The 15,492-nt window shown below is 37.6% G+C and overlaps 1 protein-coding gene across 4 annotated transcripts in view; it reads left to right on the forward strand.

The window, feature by feature from the left end:
- Positions 1-15,492, forward strand: part of MAP4K4 (mitogen-activated protein kinase kinase kinase kinase 4) — a 153,446-nt gene that overhangs the window by 115,375 nt on the left and 22,579 nt on the right. For 2 of the 4 annotated variants that reach the window (XM_063458449.1, XM_063458458.1), the window contains exons 15-19: positions 613-840; positions 1,969-2,130; positions 5,953-6,183; positions 10,207-10,313; positions 14,790-14,941. In XM_063458449.1, the coding sequence (XP_063314519.1) occupies positions 613-840; positions 1,969-2,130; positions 5,953-6,183; positions 10,207-10,313; positions 14,790-14,941 (880 nt within the window). The remainder of the gene's footprint in view (positions 1-612; positions 841-1,968; positions 2,131-5,952; positions 6,184-10,206; positions 10,314-14,789; positions 14,942-15,492) is intronic. The other 2 variants (XM_063458467.1, XM_063458476.1) reach the window with 1 other exon arrangement.

The raw sequence follows: 15,492 nt of genomic DNA on the forward strand, positions 1-15,492 counted from the left end.
ATTGGAAAACATGTCCAACTTTGATTTTTTTTGGGCAAAAATATTCACCAAACCAGGAATTGTGTAGAAATAAGGATCGTGCAAATCTTGGTGTTTTTAAGAATTCTTTTTGTGCTGAGTTTTATATTGGTGTTTTTAGATGGTGATAATGCAAGTTAGCTTGGTAAACATGCTGTAAAATATAGTAATTCCTGTTGTTTTTAACCAGCAGAAACTCACATTTAACAACTTGTCACACCTGTATTTTATGTTTTCATTTTTTTTTTTTAAATGTATTTCTTTTTGTGTTTTTGATCATTTTTCATAAAGGAAGATTGCGTCTTATTTCTGAGAAAATTCTATGTGCAGAATATATTACAAGTGGGAAAAAAAAAGATTTAGATCTTCACCACAAAATTAATTCTTTAATACAGCATTTATATTTACAAAAATCTATAGCACTGTAAAATAGAAAGAAACGATTATTCTGTTTTTGTTGGTCTTGTTAGGTTACTACACATTCTCACACAATGTACTTGTGCATATTGACCATATTTGTATATTTCAATACTCCAGTTTTTATGTTTGACCCAATTTCAGATTTGTGTCTTAATTTGGCATTGATGATTTTAGGAGTACAGGTGGCGAGAGATGGAAGAGCACCGGCAAGCTGAAAGACTTCAGCGTCAGCTTCAGCAGGAGCAAGCCTATCTCATGTCTCTTCAGCATGATCACCGGCAACAGCCACCACAGCAGCCACAACCTCAGCAGCCTGCATTGCCGCAGCAAGAAAGGACCAAACTAAACTACCATATCCCAGAGTCCAAGGCTCATTATGACCAGGCTGAACGAGTACGAGAAGTACGTCTCAGAACTCTAGATGGCATTGGTTGTTGAGTAATCTATCGGTTAACATGGTTGGGATTGAACAGATTTTCACTTTATGTTGTAGTTTGTCAGAAACAGAGAGTAAAACAGACTCTTCATGAGCTTAGTTGGGCACTGTGTGTCGGTTTTTGATGGCGGGTGTAGCTGTTACTCAGGGTACCAGTAAAGGCTCCTGCACATGGTCAAGGCACTTCTAAATACATACTTGATTATGTTTTGTCACAGTTTTTCATTGTGGAATATATTCTGAGAATATAGAACATTTAAAATTAACTGTTACTTTAAATAAAGGATACATGTGAAGAGTGCTTACTTTTTTTAAAACATATTTTTTTTTTTATTGATTATAACCAGTTCACTCCCTGAAATATTGCAAATACAGTTCATTTCTGCACAATTCCAGCTACTATAGAGTACTTTTCAGCAATATTCCATGTATAAATGTACTAAAATACCATGCATTCTTGCATATTTTTATCCTGCATATTAACCCCTTAAGGACCAAACTTCTGGGAAAAAAAGGGAATCATGACATGTCACACATGTCATGTGTCCTTAAAGGGTTAAACAAGTCTCACACTAGAACATTTACACCTTGCTGGTGTCATTTATTTCTGCTGTGTTACAGCCAAATTATTACAGTTTGCATTGAATGTTTGAATCCATTCTACTATGATCTCCTAAAGCGTGTATACACATATTTACTTGAATTTGCTTTGCAAAATGAAACTTGGTCCATAAAGCCCCACCACCTTTATTTACTCTCAAGGAAAGCTTTCTAGCTTGTACACTAATGTATCTGCCCGGAGACCATTCCACCCATTTGTCTGTCTGTCTATATCTGTATATTTTAAATAATTACTCCAACCATCCTAACCGCTACTGCTCACTGGAATGATTATAATGCTAAAAGCTCCCTTTTTCTGTGTCCTGTTAATGGGGCAATTGGTATTTCCAACAATTTGCCCTCTTAACTGGTTCCTTTATGAACACCTGGTCTCCTCTCAAGCAAGAGTTTTTCACTTTGTTAGAAGATCCATTTTACTTGTTTGTGCATGTTCCTTTAGTAATTTGTTTTAATTTATTTTTTGTTCAATACAGGCTGAAGAACGTCTTAGGAAAGCTACCCAAGGCTCTCCAGAAGCACAGTCTAAGCAAACAGGAAGAGCTTTAGAGACACCAGTGCCTTCAAGATCGGAGTCATTTTCCAATGGAAATGCTGAACCTGCTCAGCCTGCCTTGCATAGGCCAGTGGAACCTCAGGTATACCTCTGGTTAAAAAAAAAAAAAAAAAAATTAACATTTTTTAACTAATGTAGTTGGAATTCTCCATGCACTATTGTAGGCAAAAATGTACTCTCATCTTCAAGTATGCTGTGGCAATTAATGGACAGTAGCATTTACATTTTATTAATCAAACTAAAGTAGATGTTTCAGTCCAAAAACTTTCCTCAGGATAGTCCAATGCAAAAACAAACACATACATATGATATGAGGTATGATTGTTCAGAGATGTGATGTGATATCACAAGAACCAGTCCTCACAAACCCGGAACAAACTCAAGAGTGATCACCATAGAAACTGAAAAACAGACACCAATAAGAACCCAGGAAACCAGGTGAAAAGCCAAGTTAGAACACTGAAATATACAGTGTCAAACTTAAGAAATACGTATTAAATAATATAACTAACTGTATCAAATACACTAGGCAACCTGCCAAAAACTGAAAATGGTTACAACATAGCATTAGAAAGAACACAATAGCAACCTGAGCTTAGGTTGGAGGCTTATATGTTGAAGAGTAGGAGATGAATATCAAACGATTTAAAAAAAAATAATAAAAAAAAAATCGTTAAATGAACAAATGGAACATGCTTAGGCAAAAAACATTGGAGAGGGTTTATTTTGTTCAGTCTCCTGAGTGTAAGCGTGTCAAGGGCAAGTGTCCATATGATTCACTTTGTAAAAGTACAGGTGATACTCCAAGAATTAGAATATCATGCAAAAGTTCATTTATTTCAGTAATGCAACGTAAAAGGGGAAACTAATATATGAGATAGACGCGTTACATGCAAAGCAAGATAGTTCAAGCCGTGATTTGTCATAAGTGCGATGATTATGGCTTACAGCTCATGAAAACCCCAAATCCACAATCTCCGTAAATTAGAATATTGTGAAGAGGTGCAATATTCTAGGCTCACAATGTCCCACTCTAATCAGCTAAGTAAGCCATGACACCTGAAAAGGGTTTCTGAGCCTTTAAAAGGTAATTGCATGTCATCTGCTGGTGTTGGTCCACTGTGCTTCATTAAGTCCAGGGTCAACGCAGCAGTCTACCAGAACGAACTTTATGGGGATGCTGACTTCATTTTCCAGCAGGACTTGGCACCTGCCCACACTGCCAAAAGCACCAAAGCCTGGTTCAATGACGTGGGATTACTGTGCTTGATTGGCCAGCAAACTCGCCTGACCTGAACCCCATAGAGAATCTATGGGGCATTGCCAAGAGAAAGAGGAGAGACATGAGACCGAACAATGCAGAAGAGCTGAAGGCCGCTATTGAAGCATCCTGGTCTTCCATAACACCTCAGCAGTGCCTCAGGCCGATAGCATCCATGCCACGCCGCATTGAGGCAGTAATTGCTGCAAAAGGGGCCCAAAACAAGTACTGAGTCCATATGCATGCTTATACTTTTCAGAGGTCCGATATTGTTCTATGAACACTCCTTGTTTTATTGATTGCATGTAATATTCTAATTTACTGAGATTGTGGATTTGGGGTTTTCATGAGCTGTAAGCCATAATCACCGCACTTTTGACAAATCACGGCTTGAACTATCTTGCTTTGCATGTAATGCGCCTATCTCATATATTAGTTTCCCCTTTTATGTTGCATTACTGAAATAAATGAACTTTTGCACAATATTCTAATTTTTCGAGTATCACCTGTACAAGGTCACTTTCACAACTCCTAGGAGGTTCCACAATGAGTTCCACTATGATTCTCAAAGCAGTTAACTCATGGCTGGCACCCTGTGCTGTATGCTTCATCATGATAAAACTGTACCACTTGGAAAAAAAAAAAAGCCCTATTCGTAAATCACCTCTGACACATGCTGTAAGCATTAGAGTGCTTGCAGCAAACAGCAGAGTATGAGAAAATGTCATGGATAGATGTGGATCTTGAGCACCTGGGCATTTGTAATGATTGATTCTTCTACTTTAAATTACAATGTTTATCACGATTTTTAACACACATAAATGTCACAAAAAATATGAATGTTTCCCTTTTTAAGTTAAAGGTTCACCATCTAATTTAGTGCTGCCCAAGTATGTTTTCATGTGTGACAGATAGTTTATTGCTGCTTATTGTATTTAGAACATCCAAGACTACCAAATGTCCAATGTGTGGCCATAAATCTTAATCTATTCCATCATAGGTTAATTACATTTTGATTCTCAATCCTCTAGAGTCTAGACCAAGGGTAAGCAGCCTTTGGCACTCCAGATGTTATGGACTACATCTCCCGTGATGACAGAACCATGGCTGTAAGAGCATTATAGGAGATGTAGTCCACAACATTTGGAATGTCAAAGGTTGCCTACCTCTGCTCTAGAGCCTCTAAACGTAAGTCATCCATTTTTATGATCTGTTCATTATTCCATTTCGTTTTTTTGCCGAATGCTAAACCGCTATGGTAAATGCTACACCGGAATTGCCCAAAAAAGTATTTTCTGCTTTAACTCTAGCCACAGAGTTGCTGATTAAGCATGGCTGATGCCGAATAACAAAATAAAAAAGCAGTTTATATACAGTACTATTATCAGTTAATACTTAATTGAAAACGGCATACAATTCTACAATCAATGCCACCTTTCACTACACAGGGCCTTGCTAATATTAAGAGATTGCATTGGCAATATAGTATTAGACCCCAACAGATATAAAACCACATGTTCTGTGTGTATTGCTGGGCACCACGACACACAAAAAAAACTTGCAGTAATGTATAATGTATGAATGTATCCCAGAGTTCTATAGAAATTAAGCTTACAGTAACATAAATGAACACTATACTGTGTAAAAAAAAAAAAAAAAAAAAAAAAAAAATTATCCATTGCACCTCCATAAAATCATCAATGTCCTGCTAGAGTTTGTGTTCTGGATCCATCCGTTTAGACCGTAACGGATACATTAGTACCAAAATAAAAATGAGGTAATGCAGAGTGCAGCGACATGTTTTATATTAAAGCTGTAAAGAATATTTTGCATGAACATCAATACTTGGCAGTATTTCAAGGACACATTGTATATGAACGTGATCCATAAATGTAAGTAGAATAAACTCCAAGACAGCTCAGCAACATCTAATCAAGGGCTTTCTCTACTGCAGGCTAGATATCCCTAGAACAGTGTCTGATAACCTTGGCACCCCAGATGGTTTTGAACTAATTTCCAATGATACTCCGCCAATATAAATTTTCTTAACATGCATCAAGTGTGCCAAGGATATCCGTTCTAAAATGTCTAAAATCTGTTCTAGTATCTTCACATGGCTTATGTTTTCACAGTCTGTCAGAGAGAAACTTCTTTGTTTTTCTTCCTCCTGTCTTTTGTAAATGTAAACTTTAAATTGCCTTTTAGAAGCTGCTAATGTACAAGTGCCATTGTTTTTTGTTTGTTTTGCTTTATAGTTGGTGTAAAGTATGTATTGTGTAGCACAGGTGTACTTATGTGATTTGGTTTAAAACTTAATTTTAAGTTATTGAAATCTTGATTAGACTACAGTGTTTTGCAAGCTTCTAAATCTGTTTTTTATTCTTAATGCAATCAGTGCATGCAGTCATGTGCTACTTAACACATTAACAACAGTTAAACCAATTTCATTACCAAGTCACCTTTCCTTACAGTGTTGTCAATGTGAGCTTACCTTTTTGTGTGAAAGTTGTAATTTTTTATTTTTTTTTATTTTGATCCTTGCTTGACTCTTTTTCGATTCTCACAAGCTGGAATCAAAAAAAAAAAAAAAGCCACAGATGCCAAGGCATCATTTAAATGTTTTATGTCTTGTTTCCTTGTAAGGTACAATGGTCTCACCTGGCATCCCTCAAGAACAATGTTTCCCCTGTCGCGCGATCCCATTCCTTCAGTGACCCTTCTCCCAAATTTGCACCTCACCATCTTCGATCTCAGGACCTACATCCACCTTCACGCAGTGAAGTGCTAAATCAGAGCTCTGACTCTAAGTCTGAGACACCTGAGCCAAATCAAAGGGTTTGGGCTCGATCAGACAGTGAAGAGGTGCCTCCAAGGGTAAGGATCAGATAGATAAGCCATTCTTGTATGTGAAGAGTTAGTTTCCAACAACCAGGCACCTGTATTATTACTTACCTTTTCAGGCTTGCCCTCATTATTTACAAAGGGATTATTTTTGTTACGAATCCCAGAAAGGCATTTGTATAACTTACAACTTTTAATTTATTTTATTTTAGGAATAATCAACATTAAAACAATCTATGGGTACCTTAAATGTAACATTCATACATTTATCCATTTTTTTGTGGGTGGTTTATTAAAATATAGACTCTGTATAGTTGGTACCGGATTGGTTAACATACAGAATATTTTCTTATCGAAAAGTTATCAAAATATTTCATAATTTCATAATTTTGGCATAATCTTTTACAAAATATGTGTTTGAAACAAAAAGAAAAATATTAGATCTTTCAAAGCCAACCTTACTAATAAGTGTTTTTTGTATTTTAACAAAATTCAAACAAACCTATTCAGCATTAATAGTAGGTACTGTTCCAAATTGATGGGACTTGGTGAGAATTTAGTCTTGACTCCAAATTTAAAGAAATTAGTCCCTGCGTTATCAGCATATGACCATTTTACAACAGGCTCCCATATATGCCATCTGTGCCTTTTGTATTTGTTTTTTATTTATTTATTTTTTTTACACCTTACTTGCATCCACAGTAAGTGCAATGTAGTTAGTTAGCTATGTTTTGAGTTAATGAGATTAGTGATTATCACAAGTCCCCTGAAGTTCTGTATCTAATTCACAGGTATTGTGTTTGTTTGTTTTTTACCTTGATTTCTGTGGCCTCCTTTGCAACTTTCCCTCAGTCTTTGTGGCACTCTTCCATGTAACTCTGTATGTTGCTTTGTACATAAAAATGTTTTACATCATTTGCAAGTCTAAAGCAGCATGGTGTCAATCTTAATTTTAGGTAAATGGTTTTGAAAATGCAGTTCTAATTAAGACTTTTAAAAACCAAAAGTATAATTTCACTTTTTTGTTTTCACGGCTAAAGGAACGCTGCGCTTAAATGCATATAAGGGAAACATAAATATAAATTGTGAGGAATTTTAAAGTGCTTCTGGGGATAATACTTTTTGCACTCCAAGTCTTCTCCATCCATTTTTGATGTGTTGCACAAGTAGTACTCATTACATTTACACTATATGACTCCACTCTCCTGTACCGTATAAGTAATCAGTCTGCATTGGGGCAAACTGTGTCCTTACTTTTTTTCAAATTTAGAACTTAGTGGTGATCGGTAAAGATGGTGGAGCACTCAACTATACTAACCATATTTGACTCTGCTCCCTAACTTGTTGGCTCCTGGCAGCTTAGCCCATGGTACATTGAGACTTTATGCCCTGAACAACGCAGCCTATAGATACAAGTAGTTGGGGAAACCGCAACATTTTTAAAGAGGTCCTACTCAACCATCAACAAGTTTGTCTTTTAGTGCATGGAGATGTCACAGCCACATGCATAGTAAATAAGTGACATAAGAAATCTTGTTACAGCAGACTGAAAGCTCCTTATACAAAATAAATAAAAAAATAAACCCACCACGTCATCTTTTTCAAAAAATGACTCAAATCTTGACATGCTTAGTTGATCAGCCTTTCTGCAACATCTTTAGCCTTTAATAAAGAGGGCAGGAGGGAAACAAATCATGATAGACCCAATAAATATATATATATATATATATAATATATTAAAAAAAACATTTTAAAGCTCTTTTTAAGATAACCGTAAATAAGATTTTTTTTTTTTTTTTTTTTATTGCAACAACTGGGGAGGGAGTGGCACTCTGCCCATCTCTTTGGACCAGCTTCCACAATGTACACTATATTATTGAAACAATCCCATACATATATATTCTTATCAAGTTTTATGTAAAGCGGTTTGCTTTTTAGAAAATGTTATGCTTTACAGCAGATGAAATCTGTTTGACAATCTGATTTAAAATGGCTACCACCAAAGGGACTGAAAGCTGTTAGCATAGGCTCTTGGATTTCAACCAGATTGGCAGATGATTCATAGAGCCTACAACATGTATAAATATTATTATATAAATATACATTAGATTTTTTAGAGCCGATACCAATAATCTGTGAAGGGGAGCTGAAGGGAGCTGCTGGGAAGGTAAGTAAGAGTATGCTGGACCCCCCGGAGCGCCGCTGGACCCCCCGGAGCGCCGCAGGCCCCCATGTAAACTGATGGCTTCCACCAATCATAAGCATCTCATTCTCAGGGGTTTTCCCCACTCTTATCCCAGCAAGAGTATATGGGATCAGTAGTTCCACACCTCAGGTGGGAAGTATGGCTTCTACCAGCATGTTCACAGTTCAGTTAAACTTCAGTGAACCACGATGTGTGTGACTGATCTCTCAGGCTGCTCATTCAAGATAGACAGATGTTGTAATCAAGGTAAAATTAGTCTTTTAGAAATTGCTGCAACTGGACCCCTGGATCAGTAACTTCAAAGTAATTTGTGTTTGTTCAAGTATATATTTTTTTTTTTTATTCAGATGGAATTTGCTCCAACATCATTTACCATGGTGTGGTTTTTGTTTCTTTTTATACATTTATGCGCAGTGTTCAGGTTATAGATGCTTTGATGGTGTAGCTGGTGTGTGAAAGGATCTGTTTCTTCCCATCTTATTTATACTAATATATATAATCAATTATATACACTACTATACAATAATAAATTTGTAACCGGTTTTCCTCAACTGGCTCCTATTTAGGATGTGTTCTTGCGAGCAAATATTATACCAGTGATGTTTTCCCCAATCTTGCTCAAAACGCCAAATTAAAAAATTGAAGGAATGCGTTACCATAGTTTTGTTTTATGCGTTATTACTATAGTTTAGCATGGTCAGGCTAGAATTGTCAATAATTCAAAGTGAATTTCAAATTTAAGGCCAGAATAGCTGAACTGGAAAAATTCTTTGGGATGAAATTTCAAAGTCACTTTGAATTCCCGACAAATCTCACACTAGTGAGTAACCCTGAATGTGTCACGCTCTGTGTTCATTGTTAACATGGTAGATTTTTACTCTGTAGGGTCAACCTATGTATCTCATTCATGTGTAAATATTGTAAGAAGCATTAATTATATTAATCTACATAGAGCACTATAAAACAGGCAAAAGTTTGGAGATACCTCATTAGCTCTATCTTCATTTAGTCCCTAGTCATGTCTCAAAGTTTTTGCATACTTGTGCCACTACATAAAGAAAAATATACCATTAGCATGTCAAACTGATCCTGCCCATAAGGGCAGTCCAGATCTCAAATGTCATCAAGTTCTCTTTTCACAAAAGATACAGCATGCGGACAACCATTGTGGCCCTCTTTGGGTCTCATAAGCGAGCTGTAGCTGGTACCCCTGTAGGCACAGTGTCTGGATTATCCTTTTAACTTGGGGAAAGCCAAAGCAAATGTATTTCAGCAAAACAGAATATGTCAACTCTGAGAACAGGGGCAAAAGCACAGAGAAACCTCAATAACTTGCCCTTCAATGAGTCCCCGCTCAGGTCTGAAAGTTACCGACGCGCAAATATTGAGGTTTCTTTGAGCTTCTGCTCATTATCAGAGTCTTCATTTTATAATTTTTTTTTGCTGATATGCATTTGTTTATGGCCTTTCAAAATAATATGGTTATCCAAGTGTGGGCCATTCTCACTGTGCCTAGAGAGATATCAGCTACACCTCACTGACAAAAAAGGCTCAAACGATTGGGTTTCTGTTTCTTTTGTACAGAGGAAACGTAACGGCATTTTGGATATGCACTGCCCCTATGGGTGTGATATGCAAATGGTACATGTTCTCTTTATAGTGACAAAAGTGAGCAAAAACCTCTTTGACACCTGAGCAGGGACTAACCGAAGAGCGAGCTATTGAGGTTTCTCTTAGCTTTTGTCCATACTTATATGCTCTGTTTTTGCTGCAATATTAATCTACATATTTTATGTGTAAATTGTAAATACTGTATACCAAACCTGTTTCAACTGTTTTCCTACCAAAAGGTGCCTGTAAGGACAACATCACGATCCCCTGTGTTGTCACGCAGAGACTCACCACTCCAGGGAAGTGTCCAGCAGAACAGCCAGACTGGACAGAGGAATTCCACAAGGTGTGTGAGCGGAATAAATTGTGTCCCTAACTTTGGGCCTAGGCTGCATTATTCAAAAAGGTCTACTGTAGCTAAAATCTACTGTAGATCCGGGCTGATTAAAGGGACAGTTTAGGCACCATACCAACTTCATCTTAATGAAGTTATGGGGCCAGGAGACCCCTCTGGCGCACTCTTACCTCATAGGGTTAAGCTGTTCTCGAACCACTTAGCCCCAAAGTTGCCTCCAGCGCCGATCTTCAGATCACCCTGGCAGCATCCGGCTTCTGAAACTTCAGGAAGCACAAAGTGGCACTGAGCAGAGGCGCCGCTGATTGGATGGGAGTAGTCAGCTGCACTCTTAGCCAATCAGTGATTCCCCATTCCTAAAACTGGTCAGTTTTGTAAATGGGGAGTCACCCATAGACATAGAATACATAGACGCCGCACGTCTATGGCATTCTGTGCTGAGCGGCGAGAAATGTGGCCGCCATCTTGGACCGGTCGCCGCTCTACTGAAGCTATTGAAGAACACTTGGAAAGCCCATCTCACTAAAGGTAAGTGAAGGACTTGGGGCACTTAATACCCTTACCCCTAATCCTTAATACCCCACACACAGTGTTAATACCCCTACCCCTATGGTGATAATACTCCTGTGCTGGGGTAGGGATATTAAGGACTATGTGTGCTGGGATAGAGGTACTAAGGATTAGGGGTAGGGGCATTAATGACATGGGGTAGGGGTAGGGGCATTAAGGGCTATAAGAGCCCAAAGTCCTTCAATTACCTTTAGTGAGATGGGCTTTCCAAGTGTTCTTCAATAGCTTCAGTAGAGCGGCGACCGGTCCAAGATGGCGCCCGCATTCCTCGCCGCTCAGCACAGAATTTGGCGTCTAGGTATTCTATGTCCATGGAGTAACCGACTAGCTGAGAGTGTTAACTGCGCCCCTCCCCATCAAAACTCTGCTCTTCCTAAAGCTTAAATTTTAGAAGCAGCATGCTGCCTGGTGGGACCGGAGGATCAGCACTGGGGGCATCTTTGGGGCTAAACTCTGAAACTATTTACCCTATTGATGTAAGAAACCACTGGGTCATAATGACCAGGTATTTTGCTGCACTATATCGATGCAGGGATGTAAGTTAACAAAGTCACCCATATATCGTGAATAGGTAATAAACAAATTTAAAACAAACAAAAAATTACGCGTCTGAAAGCTTACTTCCCCTTTAGACTAGACCGTGTTGGACTGTAGAATGTCTTTAGTCCTCGTGCCATAAATAATCAGTATAGGTATTTCTCATCAGACAAGGTGTAAATTATTTGTCTACAATTTTAAACCACCTCCGTTGTACTCTGTAGACACGATGCTGGCTCCACTTTGATGTAGAACTCAAGCTGAAATAAATATTCCAGAGCTTTCACACTTTTATTGCCATCAGTACAAAAGGGAGTGCAATCTTTAAAGGGAAATTCTTGCTTCAAGTAACCAATCTTTTGCCCCTTTTTTTCTTTCCATTAAGTAATCCTTTGAAAGGTGATGGAATCTACAAATTAACATTTTGAATATTGTTTGTACTAAATTCTTGTAATTCGTGTTCTTTTTGAGCATCATGGACATTAACTGTTAATGGACATTTTAATCAACTGACGTACACATACATTGTAATTCTATTAATAAATATACAGTGTCTGACTTATAGGAATATCAATTGGAAATTAGTACATTCTCACAGTAATTTCTCAAGTTTTAGATTTGATTGTAAGTGGTAAAGAAAAAAATTAATAATTTATGATATCATATTCGCCTTTCCACTACAGGCCACACAGTAACTGCTGCATTCATTCGGAACTGGTGGGGGTTAGCTTATCTTTAAATTGCTAAAATATAAGAGTGCAAAAATATGAAAGTCCAGTTTTCCCGGTAAATTGGACTTTCAGATTTTTGCAATCTTATATTTTTGCAATCCTATTTTTATATAAGCTATAGTTATCCAGTTATAGTTGGATATAATTATTTAGGAGAGAAGGGTTAAAAGTGTTACATTGTATTGTATTGGTTGTTAGGTCTTCTATTTCTATACCCGATTCTCATCTATTTCTATTCTGGAATTCGGCGCTCCACTCTCATTATCTTTTTTATCTATCTTTAAATTGCCTTTCTGCTGGTTGTAAACACGATAGAGTTCTTTAAACTCCTGAACAAAAAGACTTGTGCCAGAAAATATTAAATCATTGGCACTGAACCTGCTTGTGGCCACTGGAGAACAGCTGGTAGACTGACACCTATTTGAGCCAAATGTTTTGAAAATGTTCCAATGCCCACCAGGGAGCAGATATAAAACTAACATGTGTGTTCTCAAAATAAAACATCTGAAAAGGTTCCGTAGAGTTGACCATGGTTGTGCTCAATCGATTAAAGAGTAGTTTGACCCTTGGAAAGATTAACATCTGTTAAGTGATGTTAAAATAAGTGATAATTTTAAAGGTGCAATATAATTGTTTTTGCTAGTATTTGATGCTGTGCAAGAGAGCCTGGCTGTGTACCTCTGTGTCCCAGTGATATTTGTTCTCTTCTCACAACGGGTTGTGAGCATCATAATGGGGTTCAGGACAGTAAAGCCAATAGAAAACTGGATGTACATGGGATAATCTTGCGCCAATCATCATGATTGATATGCCTCCCTATAGCTGGGCATGGCTGATTCTTGCATTGGAGATTTTATTAGAAACCTGTTTTTCTACAGGATAAATTAATATCCGTTTTACTATTTAGCAACTATAAAAGTAAAAGACAATATTATAATATTGTCTTAAGATGATTGTTAATTGACCATTGCATTAGATAAATTTTAATGAACAGTTCACTGTATCATGGAAACTGCAGCCTTTTAACGCCTTTAAACCGATTGTTATACACGTATGTCTTGGGATGAAAATATCAGCAAACCTGATGAAGAATAAAATTGGCTGCAGAAAATTTGTACATTAAACACTGAATTTATGCAAATTAGAAATTAAGTCATTTTGTTTGCCTCTATAATTTAAGGATAAATTAGATTGTCAGGTATAGGCAATTATGCATTGTCTTGTGATCAGGAGTACTTTAAATTAGTAGTTATCTCGAGCTTCAGATGGAAAATTGTTTTCAGAGTGAATGTAATGTTTTTCGAGTTTCCAGTGGTCTTTAATGCTGTAGATTCCACGTAATGTTATGATAGGACGGCTGTTTGATATTATTTTTGACACCCCTGGCCAGTATTTCTCCCTAGACAAAATTCTACAACTGTATTTGATCAGTGAATTGCTGCCAACTAATGTAATGTTGGTGTGTGGCTAAAGTTATCTGGGAGCGCCTCTCTGTCAAGGTCTGCTGTAAATTTAGGTCCCTATTTAAGTTGTCTTGGACCTAACCAGACATCATATTATTTTTTTTGCAGCTGCGTAATCAGAGACTTTGTTGTGCTTATTTCTTTTCATTTCTTCCATGTTGCACGCAAGTCCTGCACACTTGCAAGCCATAGACATAGAGATTATGCATTGCTATATTTCAACTCAAGAAATCGAACAGCTTACTCTGCTGGGCGTACTCTTTTTGTCTTGATTTTATGAATATTTATGCACCACTACACAGATGTCTCAACTAACCTTAGACTCGCCTGTGCAACATACACCTTATTTTTTATTTTTTTTATTTTTATTTTGAGATTATCAGATGTACAAATCCTAGAAACAAAAATATAATTTTTCCCTAAAACGCCTATAATGTTAACAAAGCTATAACAAAGTCTGTGTGCCGCTCATATGATTTCACCCTTGTGGAATTGCTGTATAGACTAATCATGATTATTATTTTAGCGACATCTTGTGGAATAAGTATGTACTGCTTGTACACCTAGTATAATATTTTTTTGATGACTTTAATATGCTTTCCACAGGGATGCAACAATTCATCAGCATGGGTTGACTTTTTTTGTTTATCATATCTATCTTTGTGTCCCATATTTCTTGGAAATCAGAATTTCTTTGATGTACAGTTTTCATTGGATATTAAGTGTTTGGTGTACTGCTGAAGGATTATGTGCTACTGCATGTTTAGAATATGATCTTTTTTTATTAGCATTGTTAAATATACTTGAATAATACAAACTAGATTTATTTGGGTCTTTACCCAAATGCACTCACTAAATGTATTCAGTTATTTAACCTGTTGTACAGCGCTACGAAATTTGCTGGAGCTATTCTAAATAATAATAAAATAAAAATAATAATTTAACAATATATAACCTCATTCATTTGTGAGTGCAGGCCATGTAAATGGTAATATTTGACTTAACATACATATGTGGTGATTGACTACTTGCATACATTTTGCTTAATCTATGAACTTTTTTTTAAATTGGGAAGCTTTTTGCCGTTATTTATATATATTTTTCCAGGCATTTTCCATGCACTAGTTTCAATTTAACGTGTTTTATTCTTATTCTTCTCTCAATAGCAATATTGAGCCTCGGTTGCTTTGGGAGAGAGTGGAGAAGCTTGTTCCAAGACCTGGTAGTGGAAGTTCTTCTGGATCAAGTAACTCTGGGTCCCAGGCAGGATCTCATCCAGGTTCTCAGAGTGGATCTGGGGAACGTTTCCGTGTGAGATGTAAGTACCCTAAATTAGGGATCAAAAGATAATAATTTTGGCAAATATCGGTATCTGCCACTATTGATACCGATATTGCCGATAATGTGAGAGACGGCGGTGGCCTAGCACACGCACGGCTGGTGCGTCCAGAAGGTGGCCGTCTTAGGGCGCAATGGCTCTGGGGGTGCAAGCAGGGACGTTTTAGCCGCGAGGCAAACAAGGCATTTGCCCTGGGCGGCATTTTCCAAGGGGCGGCAAAAAATGCCGCTCCCAAATGCCCAGGGCAAATGCCTTGTTAGCCTTGCGGCTAACTGAGCACTTCCTCTGAGCAGTCTGCTCAGCTCCCTCGCACGCTGCAGAGTGAGGCTATTCCGGCTCCCAGCCTCATTATGCGGCGCGCGAGGGAGCTGAGCAGAGTGCTCAGGGGAAGTGCTCCCTCGCCAACCATTCCCAAATGGTAAGGAGGCTGGGCGGAGGTTAAATAAAATAAAAAAAATGTGTTAATGTGAGTGAGTGTGTCTGACTGTGTGGGTGTCTGTTAGTGAGTGTGTGTGTCTGTTAGTGAGTGT

Source organism: Pelobates fuscus, chromosome 1, assembly GCF_036172605.1.
Source record: "Pelobates fuscus isolate aPelFus1 chromosome 1, aPelFus1.pri, whole genome shotgun sequence".
Classification (NCBI taxonomy): domain Eukaryota; kingdom Metazoa; phylum Chordata; class Amphibia; order Anura; family Pelobatidae; genus Pelobates; species Pelobates fuscus.